Here is an 11,301-nt window from a genome sequence, read left to right on the forward strand (position 1 = left end):
GGAAGGACCACAAACCCTGGCACTAGACGTGGCATCAGAAGATGCTTTGAAACAGGACAGCAATCTAGGGCTGGAAGGGACCTTAGAGGCCATCTAATTCAACCCCTTCCTCCGGCAGGAAACCTTACATCTCTGGATTATTTTGGTGTCTCTAACGGGGAGGAAAATTGCCAGAAAGGAGAAGGAGTTTACTAGGACAAGGCTGCCATGCAGACGAAGGCAGAGATAGTCCTTGTCTTATGACCAGAATTGAGCCCAAAAGTTTGGTTGCTAAGCAAGAGCATTGTTAAGTGAGTTTCACCACATTTTACTCAATCCATGATCTCTCTTGGCTCTAACAGTCATGTGCAAGTTAGGGAAGAACATCTGAAGTGTGTGTATATCGAAGCATCTGGTGGGCTTCTCATGAAGGCTGCTAATGAACGACAGACTTATGGACTTCTCGGGATGAGAGCCTAGAGAAAGTCTGGGATGAAAAAGCCCAGAGCAAATTCCAGAGCCCCATTTTATTGTGTTTAGGTAAAAATGGGTGGTTCCATTAATGCCTCAAGCTTAAAATTCAAAGCTTGACTTAACAAATTAAAACCTTCACAGCACCAGTATCTGAACATCCTCCTAACTCTCTCTTCACATCCTGTAACTTTCTAACTTATCATATCCTGTAACTTTCTAACTTATCACATCCTGTAACTTTCTAACTTATCACATCCTGTAACTTTCTAACTTATCTCTGAAATAGTTCCTAAAACAGGGCACATATTGTGCTGCTAAAAAAGAAAAATAAACAATACAAACAGCAAAAAAGGGGCACAAGCTTTTGGGTGAGTCTGTTTATGTGGAAAACCTGAGTGCATTTTCCAAAAAACAGATTTCTGCTTAAAAAAAAAAAGCATCCTTACATAAGAAGATAGCCATTTGTCTGAAATGCTGTAGGGTTTCCTGCCTGGGCAGGGGGTTGGACTAAAAGACCTCCAAGGGTCCCCTCCAACTCTTATTATGTATGTTAACAGCTTCAAAAATACAAAGCTAAATGAAACATTTTGAGTCAAACTCTGTGCTTTGAAAACATTTATAAAGGTATAGGTTTAATCAGGCAGTTTAAACCTCAAAAAGTTCCAGAAAAAAGAAAAATTAAAAATTAAAAGCAAAACCAAAATTGTATGCAGGGTTAAAAATTAAAATCAAAAGTGTTTTCAGGGCGGAAAAGAAAATACATCTCCATAATTTTTATGCAGATGAGAAATTCCAAACCAGTGAAAAGCAAAGCTTCAGAGAGCCTATTTTGTCCCTCCCTTCTCAGACAGGCTCCGCAGAGAAGAAAAAAGAAAAAAAAATGGAGTGGGGGTGAATGGTTCTCCCCCTTCGCCCACCCCCTTCCCTGGCACAAACAGGGAGTGAGGGGGGGTAGTTAAGATAAGCCAGCGAGGACAGAGGAAAAAAAAATCCAAAAGTAACTCACTGCTTGCATACGAAACTTATTCATACAGATACACACACACACACACACACACTGCACACACACACACACACACACACACACATGCAGAGAAAATTTCTCACACATGCACACATTTCTTGCAAATCCAAAAGACAACACAGAAATCTCACACCTTCTCAATGAGTTTTGCACATACACACATTCCATGCAAATCAAGCATCACAATTATCTCTACAATTCTTATGCAGGTCTGAAAATGATCACATACATACATACACACGCACACACATCATCAAACAACATTTACAGACCTGGGGAAGTTGTCTGAGAAAACTCAGCAGTTTAAATCATGAATGTGATTGTGGATCCTTTTGAGTCATTTTTTGATAAGGCGGAGGTCCTGACAAACTCTCTAAGTGACGTCTGCAAGTCTTTTTTCGTGTAAAATGAGGCATTCAAGGACCATGCGCCACGTGGACAGAATTTTTGCAGGGGCTCTTGGACTTTCATGGAAATAGGTTCCCAATTTTTTCCATGTAGTCACTTTGAGCAAGTCCTTTTCCAGATTGTTTCCAAATATAGGGAAGTAATTGAACCAAATCAGTTGCTGGTTAGTCTGAGCGATCGCACCCATGGCGGAAAGGGAGGGGCGCTCTGGGGGAAGGGAGGCAGGCAGGAGAAAGGAGGCAGTTTTCAAAGCAGGGATGGAAGAAGCAGGTATAGGTTTAACTTATGATTCAATATGCTTTGAAAGTTCAAGGCAAGGGGCTGAAGGGACAGCAAGCACAGAGTTAATTTCTAGCTCAGTATGCTTTGAAGGTTCAGAAGGGGGGGAAGGGGAGGAGGAGGAAAAGGGAGGAGCAAGCATGGGAACTGAAGGAACGGAGAGGGGGAGTAAGTCAGTTTTTTTTCTTTCATTACCCTCCGTGAAGGTTTCATCTGCAGGCAGATACGGGGGGAGGGGGGGTGACTGAGAATTTTGAACAGAATTTGTAGGTGACGTATCCGGCAGAACCTTTTCATGGATTAAAAGACATTCCATGATAAGTTGCCATGTGGACAGAATTTTGGGGAGGCTCTGGGAGATCCATGGAGACATGCACCTAATTGTCTCCAAGTGCTCACTTTTAATGAGCCCCCTTCGGGATAAGCCGGATATTGTTTCCAAATATAACAGAGTAATTTAGCAATATCTTTTTTGGACAATAATGGAAGTGTTTTTCCATTATTTTTTAAAATAAAAACATTAGTCTTGGTTAACTTCCTAAGTTCCTGCAGATGCACGGCTGCTTCTTAGAGAGCCCTCCTCCCATACTCACAAAAGGAAAGCATCTTCACCAACGTTTCCGGAGTGCACGGACCAGACCGGGTGATGAGCACAGGAGGTCCAAGAGACGTATCGCCTTAGCAATCACACCGAGGAACGCGTTCTTGGCAGAACCACATTGAAGGAAAGCATTCTTGGAGCACAGGAGGTCCAAGAGACGTATTGCCTTAGCAATCACGCGAAGGACGTATCGTCTTCTGTACGACCACGTGAGGGAAGACGTATTCTTTTTGGCAGAATCACGTCGGGGTCACCATTTGTCGAAGCATCTGGTGGGCTTCTCATGAAGGCTGCTAACGAATGACAGACTCATGGACTTCTCGGGGTGAGAGCCTAGAGAAAGTCTGGGATGAAAAAGCCCAGAGCAAATTCCAGAGCCCCATTTTATTGTGTTTAGGTAAAAATGGGTGGTTACAAAAGGTAAGCAGGGGAGGTTACATATTAGCATATATTCAACATGTGAACACGTGACTACAAGCACATCCACAAGCCTATGATTTTGGGAGAAAGCTTGTGATTCTTGGGAGGAGTTTTACCATGAGGTGGCTCTTTGTTCTCCGCCATGAGGTGGCTGCTCTTTGTTCTCTGCTTTTTGCCTACGTGGGACAGTTGCATGGCAATCTACACAGGCTACAAGGACATCACTCCCACACGTGTCTAAGGCGTTCTACAGTTACACTATTCAAGCTACACGTAGCAAACAGAAATACATCTTGTACATCCTGGCTCTTTATGTTAACAAATCTCTAAGAAGCTTTGTGAGAGGAACCTTATCAGAAAAGGAATGTCCTGTGGCTAATCACAAAAGTGTTGATACATTTCACACCATCGTAGAGGCAAACATCTTTACAGCCTTGACGTAACTGACATAAAACAAGTTTCTGCTTATTTCTTTTGTACGTGATAAAATTAGCCAAAGTTACTTATGCTGATCTTTGCACATAAGCAATTTCACAAAGGAGTTCATATAGCTTAATATTGCAACATGTGTAATGTTCTAAATGTACAGAAGTTATAGTTAAATGTGTGGCAGAAAGTGGACTCTAGGTGTGTTTTTCCAAATGTAGTAAGTGAGGTTGAATGTGTATAGTTTTAGAAGAAGTGTGTGTGTGTGTGTGTGTACATACAGTATATATATAGTAGATAATGTATCTTTTTGTGTGCCTATACACACTATACTATGTAATATGTATGTACACATATGGCATATATACATAGGATCTCATAGTATATTTTGGATGTTCAGTAGTAGTAAATAAATAGACAGGGAAATTGACGTGAGTGACATCAACCTTTGACGTGAGTGACATCAAGTTGGCCACACCCACCCAGTCACATGATTACCCAGCTATGCCCACCCAGTCACATGACCACCAAGCCACACCCACAAAATAAGCCACAGCCACAGAAACGGTAGTAAAAAAATTTAGAACCCATCCCTGAATCTGATAGGCATTGTTTAAGAAAACCTGATCATTATGAAAGGAATAAGCACTTCAAATTACAAAGTAATCATTATGGAATTATTGAAGCACTTGCTTTAGAAGTCTAATCTAAATCTCTGTTAATTACTGTTAAATAGAGTGTAATGAATTTACTATGATAATAGCTTCCTAGGGTGAGCAATAATTCAGATATTTCAGAATGTTTGGTTGAGAGTAACTGTTTTTCTTTTCAATTTGTATTCTCCCCCTCTTTGAACACCATACAGAGCTTGACAATAACTACCTGACCTTTCGGTAATCCCAGAGTTGAAATGGAATGATGCCTAATAAAAATCTGTGCCAAAGAAGCCACTCTAATTTGAACCTTAAACTTCATTCCAATCCAATGCATGCTGCTAATATGAAATAGTGAGCAGAACATTTTGTTTGGAGAGAATAAGGCAAGGAGAGGCTTGGAAACTGTTCAGAAATATTATTTTCATAATATTTTAGATATTATTTCAAATATTATTTGATGATTTGAAGCATCACACGGATGGTCTTCTGTAAGGACTGTGAAAACCTAACTGATAGCAGGCTCTAACCTTTGGCATCCTTGCCATGAAAGCTGACCCAGATGGCTTACAGAGGAGAAATTCCCTGTAATCCCATAAGCAGCTATATGGCCTCAGGGCATCTGTCACTCAGGCAACAAGACATGAGATCACAAGAAAGAAGAAAGTACCTGCTTTAAAAAAGGGTCCTCTTTTTTAGGAAGGCTGGGTGAATAGATTGCAGCGTAATATGTTTAGCTTCTTTTCTGTCAGTTGCAATGTTTATTACTTTTTTTATATGCAACTAGTTTTTATGGATAATTTAAACCAGAAAAAGCAGAGAAAAAGTCAGACTATTTTTAATATTTGCAGAGAAAGTCATTCACTGATTTGCATATTGCCCATGTACTACACACACACACATTTCCCAGCTATGGTTATGCTCTCCAAGCTTTTCAGAATTAATGCAAACAATATATGACTTCTCTGTAACAATAAATATTCATCATATCAGCCAGAGGAAAAAACAGGAACTAGCATAACATGAAAAAATAGGAAAATCAAGTTCTTGCAATTTCCTGCCAGCTTGCTGCTGCCTCTGTGATTTAAAAATGACTTTTATATTGGCATATATTCAAATGGTTTATGGTTTAACCTAATATAATTCTCAATGTAGTTTGGTAAGAAGATGATAGCCTCTTGGAGCTATATCAACAATATAAGAGACAGAGAAGGGAATACAATGTAATGATTTGAAAAAATATGTGGAGACATGCATTCTGGAATAAAATCAATGAACTAAAGAATATATCTGCTTGGAATGGCAGTTACCGTAGATGGTTCCTGAGTCTTTCAGATTTTGAAAAGCTCAATTTTTTAACAGAGAAAGGTATTCATAGAAGATCAGAGGGATCTGAAGCAGAATTTCTGTGCTGCAGCCTCACCTTATTTAGGAAATAACAGACTGGATTTAGGATTGTACAGAGATGACAAATATATGCCCTATTCCACCTTCAAGAGACAGATTCAGGAGAGCAGCGAGGGAAGGGGGAATCTATTTCTGGCATTGCTCCCACAACCCTGCAGTGCTAACCTTCTGCTTCATGCTTTGCTCTTTCTTTGAAAAGCAGCCATCTTGAGGGTGGGGTTTCCGGGGCTGGGCTGCAGAAATTGAGACTACATAGCATAAAGTAGCCACAAAAAGACATAGAGGTCTGTAACTCCTTGCTGCCCATTTTTGCCCAATTTGTACTTTTTTCAAAACAGATACATTTTGAACTACATTTTCATACTGCCTATCTATTCTGTGCTATCTATTCATCTTCTATCCTGGTTTTTTAAAAAAATTCCTTGCCTTCTCCTATCTTTTTTCCCTCACCTTTTCTGCTGATTCTGTGAATAAAATAGTTAGCTAGAATCTGCCACATAAAAAAGATTATACTAAAGTAATTGTGTTTTTGGCACATAAAAGCAGGAGCAGTGACATGATCTCAGCTACTGTGAGCAATTTCATCAAGCCTCCTTATATGTGGGGATGATCCTGGGAGACTAGACAAAGAGATACTGCTTAGGGAATGGTCAGATAAGAGAAAGCATAGCATTGTGCATAGTGGCTGGAGCAGGAGGCTCAAGAGGGACCCTCTGTACATTATCAAGTTGTAAAGGTGAAGACAGTGGAAGAATTGCATTTTCAGAATTGCAAGATTTTGTTAATCTAGCTTTTCAATAAAGTATAATTATCTTATCTGGCTGTATTTCCTGTCTGGTCCATCTACTGACACTCCCTTCTTCTTAAACAATGGTGGAGGGAATTTTGCATCTTAATCTTCTTAATGAATGTTTATATTCAATAAGAAAAAAACTAATATTGGGTTTTTTGAATATTACTAATCATATTTTTCAATGAAAAAATATTGAATTATACAATGTACAGCAAAGGCTGAATATATTATGACATTTGAATATTAAAATAAGTTCAGAAACATTGGACTCTGGAAAGTAATATTAGCAACAATTAAATGTTATATTACAAAAGAATTTCGGTAGAAATTCATATTAAAACACAGAAAGAAATATAATATTTAGTTATAGAGGAATTAGTTACACTTATTCTCTTACAAGAGGAATGCAAACTTTTAAATATTATGGTCATGTCTTTATAACGATCAGAAAACCATCCTTTTCTTATTTCTCATTAGCACATTCATGCAGTTTTGTGGCAATTCTGTAACACATATTTCACTCTGTTCCATGCAGCTTCCATGTTTCTTTTTCACTTTTCATTCATTCTGCAATTCCCCCCTGCCCCCCCCCACAGGACTTGTATTTTCTCTTCCTGCAGTCAGTCTATTTTTACAGTATTCTTTTTTTACTTCTGCATTCATTTTTAATCCCACAAGACTCACATTTCATAGAGCCCAAAAGGTGATCTGTCCAACATTCAGATCTCCATCACCTTTGTATCTTTTCATTCTTTTATTAAAAACAATCAAATGAATAATGTTTTTAGATTCATCTCCATTTCATTGTTATTTGTATGTTTGAGTAGACCTATGCTTAAACCACTGTTTGAAATAAATATTGTTAGAAATAAAATTTCTAAGCGAATACTTGTCACATAATCATCATTCTCATTCATGCTTGGGTCTCCATTTGGCTCCATTTTTCTTCTCTCTTATTGCTCCATCCCAATCATTCATGTCACTGGGTGGAATTATATACAATATGCTGGAATAATGAAATAATGATATATTCCCACCCCCCATTCTTATAATCCAGCAAAATAGTACACATGTATATTTTTTTAAAAATCAGAGAACCACATCACAAAAATTGGAGAAGTATAAACATTGGGGAATGTTTGTATCATGTACTAGTTCAGGATGTACAGATGCAACCTGAATTAATTTCTCCCTATTTATAGCCTAATGACAAACAATAGACCAACTACTATATTTTTCGGAGTATAAGACGCACCTTAGTTTTTGGGGAGGAAAATAAGAAAAAATCTGATTGGCAGATTGATCGGCCTCCCGGAATACTCCCAATCAGCTGTTCCCAGATGTGAGTTTTAGCAACAGGTTCCTTGGTTGTGAGCTCTGTGCCTTGCTTTTTTTTTTTTTTTTGCTTTTTTTTTCTGCCTCTGAAACTTCTGAAACTCTGTTTCAGAAAAAACTTTTATTTCTGCCTCTGAAAACCTCTGAAACAGAACTTCAGAAAAAAAACCTCTGAAGCTCTGTTTGGGGGCTTCTTTTCTGAAGCTTCTTTCAATCTCTGAAACCTCCATTTGAGAAGCTGGATGGGGCTACATTTGGAGTATAAGACACACCCAGATTTTCACCCTCTTTTTTGGGGGGGGTGCGTCTTATACTCTGAAATATACGGTATTTAGCTTTTTGTTTTAATCCAAATCTGTCAAGCACAAGGAGCTAAGGCAAATAATTGCACTTTCAGTCTTCCATTTTATATTGATTTGATTTCTAACTAATCAGCTATGCAAGATTATAAATAATAGCAATAGCACTTAAACTTATATACTGCTTTACAGTGCTTTACAGCCTTCTTTAAGTGGTTTACAGAGTCAGCATATTGCCTCCAACAATTTAAGTCCTCATTTTACCCACCTCAGAAGGATGGGAGGCTGAGTCAACCTTGAGGCTGGTGAGATTTGAACTGCCAAATTGCAGGTAGCTGGAAGTCAGCAGAAGTAGCCTGCAGTACTGCACTCTAACCACTGTGCTACCGCAGCTCTTAATAATTCAAATGAAATAGCTTTGATCTTTGTGAGGTAGTTTTAACGTGCTATAATATTCAACCTATTGGACACAAGCCTTTGTGGACTAGAATCCAATTTGATAGATGCATGAGGTGGTTTTTTTCAATACAAATATAAAATTAAAAATGTTACTTTTAATTGTAATTTGGCAATTCAAGTTGTAAATTTCCAAGGTTTTGAAAAAACATTAAGGAAATGTTATTTCTTTTGATTAGAGAAGATAAATCCCACCTGTGAAAACTTGATATGTACCTGTAACATCATTTTGACCCTTATTTGAAATAATTCTTAGGACATAGTACTAACAGTTGCAAGTTACCTGCATGTATTTCTAGCTGAATAATATTTTAATGCTTTATTGTATTTTATTTTATTGTTTCCCTCTAGAACCTGAAGCTGGTGAAGTGTCCCCTCCAGTGGGAGCTGGCGTGAACAGCAACAGCTGGACTTTCAAATATGGGCCTGGCAATTCCAAGCAGCCAGGCCCAAGTGAGTTGCCAGACAAGTTCATTATCCCAGGATCTCCTGCCATCATCTCCATTCGTCAAGATCCACCAAATAGCCAAACTGATAAAAGTGACTTCATAACCTTTGGCAAGAAGGAAGAGACCAAGAAAAAAAAGAAAAAAAAGAAGGGAAACAAGGCTCAGGATAAAAAAGAAAAGACCAACAGCACCACTGACAACAGTGATCAGTGAGGGGTTTATACTGAACAATTGATTTAGCCAATTTTTGCAATTTGGAAGAGCTCTCCCATGTAGCAACTCCCAACTTCTTCCTACTGTTAACTGATTTTCTGTATGTGCAAGACTACAAAAATCTGCAGGGAATTCACAATGTCTTTTGCTTGACAGGTTTTGTCTTGAAAGCTTTATCACACCTGACATTAACTATTTTTCTCTACCCTGGCTTATTTTCAGATTATAAAAAAAGCAGATCTGTTTCTTTTCTCCTCCTCTGGAAAAGAAATTTTCACAATATATCCCAAGCAAAATTGGAGTCTGTAACCCTATCCTGATGACATATATGGGGGTGGAGAGTTAAACAGTTTTGTTATTGTGCACCCTCTAGCTGATTGAAAATTCTGGTGCACTGATAGCTGGCTAGGTGATGCAAGGTCAGGTTAATACGATGCAAAAGCGCTCGCAAAACATGAACAAATTACTTGTTAAATCAATGTGCCCGGGGATCTACCTTAAATTTGTGATTATTTTGTATTCCATCAGATTTATCCATGTATGTTGTGAGTGCAAGCTTTTCTATATTTTATATGCACACTCCAGCAAAAAAAACAAGTTTAACTCAGACAACTCATATGAGAAACCATGAGGTCTGTCTGCTTCCAAGCCATTGACCATATTGCCGCAACAAGGCCTTTGATCTCCTAGCAAGGATGTCCCTCAGGGAACGTCTGCATGGCAACCTCCCATATCCTTGACTCACTACTGTAGAGCTAAACAAGGTGTGTGGAAAATCTCCCTCTTGGGAAAAAAAACACAAGTAACTTTGGAGAGTGGGGATTCCTTATTCAATCGTGTGTGCAGCTGTGTGGATAGACGTGTCTACAATCCAGATAACTGAAAGTCCCTCTGGGGACATTGTCCAAGGCTGATTATGAAACCACCATGCTGACAAGCTCTCAGAGTTTAACAAAGGAATTAAGGGCTGACATCTCAGGAATGTAAATGACTGTGATGTTTCCTTTATGTCCTTGTTTCCACTCCATTTAACATTCCTTTGCACATAGCATCTCTGAAAATATCAGAGTATTTCCATAAAACATATGCAAAAATATAGAAGGAAGTAGTCTTATCCATGTTATTAGTGATTTAATATATTTATAAAGGGAGAATAGCTGTAAATGAAGAAATATTATGTCCTTTACCCCCAAACCGAAGTAAATTTACAGCCATTAGAAAATATAATTGCTGCTAATAAAGTGCTTTAGAAAAAATGCCTGAAACACTGTATTATATCTGCCAATCACCGCTTTATTATATCAGGTCACTAGATTGGGAATGGAGACTGCCTCTTGCATGCATTAAAGAAATACAAGATTTTCTTGCTCTCATTTTGCTTTCCTTATTCTGCACTTTGAGTACATTCCTTTTGTAATCATCATCATCATCATCAGGGGAAGAGGAAATGAATTCTTTCTCACCAAACAACTTTACTAATCTGCTAGCTCTGTTCAGTGTCTTGATGTATTTGCCTACATGATCTTCTTGGGTTTAGTTTCTCCTAAGATTTTATGAATTTCTGACCCTTCAAATTATTGCTTATTATGTAAAATTAAAGTACTGTATGTATGCAACATGCTCTTATAAGCATCCTAAAATATTTATTCTGTGCTTATGTATGTGAATGTCAATGCAACTATTATCTAGTGTGGACATTAAGCTTTAGTAGTTGAATGTAAATCTACTATTATTTTTTTGTACATTTGTGAACAAGTGGAGTAGCGTTAATATTTTTAAGCACTGTTAGTGACCAGTTTTTGTGTATGAATTGAAACACAAGTAAAATACCTTTCTTAAATCAAAAAATCAGTAAGTTGCAGGGTATTATTTTGAGCTCAGACCATTATATGAACTGTGACTATTATGTAAGCTAAACAGCAAACAAAATAAATTTCCTTGATATTATGATGCACACAAAGCTCCCTAAAAAATCCACAAGGAAGGCAAGAATACTCTATAAAATATATCGTTAATAAAATATGAGAAATCTATACAGGTAGACTTCAACTTACAATGAATAGTTCATTAGTGACCATTCAAAGT

At 37.9% G+C, this 11,301-nt stretch overlaps 1 protein-coding gene across 15 annotated transcripts in view; it reads left to right on the forward strand.

Annotated features, from left to right (window-relative positions):
- Positions 1-11,064, forward strand: part of LOC131194158 (protocadherin alpha-5-like) — a 274,200-nt gene extending 263,136 nt beyond the window's left edge. For 10 of the 15 annotated variants that reach the window (XM_058174845.1, XM_058174840.1, XM_058174847.1 and 7 more), the window contains one exon: positions 8,906-11,064. In XM_058174845.1, the coding sequence (XP_058030828.1) occupies positions 8,906-9,216 (311 nt within the window). In that variant the 3' untranslated portion in view covers positions 9,217-11,064. The remainder of the gene's footprint in view (positions 1-8,905) is intronic. The other 5 variants (XM_058174856.1, XM_058174855.1, XM_058174854.1 and 2 more) reach the window with 1 other exon arrangement.
- Positions 11,065-11,301: the final 237 nt, after the last annotated feature.

Source organism: Ahaetulla prasina, chromosome 3 (assembly GCF_028640845.1).
Source record: "Ahaetulla prasina isolate Xishuangbanna chromosome 3, ASM2864084v1, whole genome shotgun sequence".
In the NCBI taxonomy this organism is placed as follows: domain Eukaryota; kingdom Metazoa; phylum Chordata; class Lepidosauria; order Squamata; family Colubridae; genus Ahaetulla; species Ahaetulla prasina.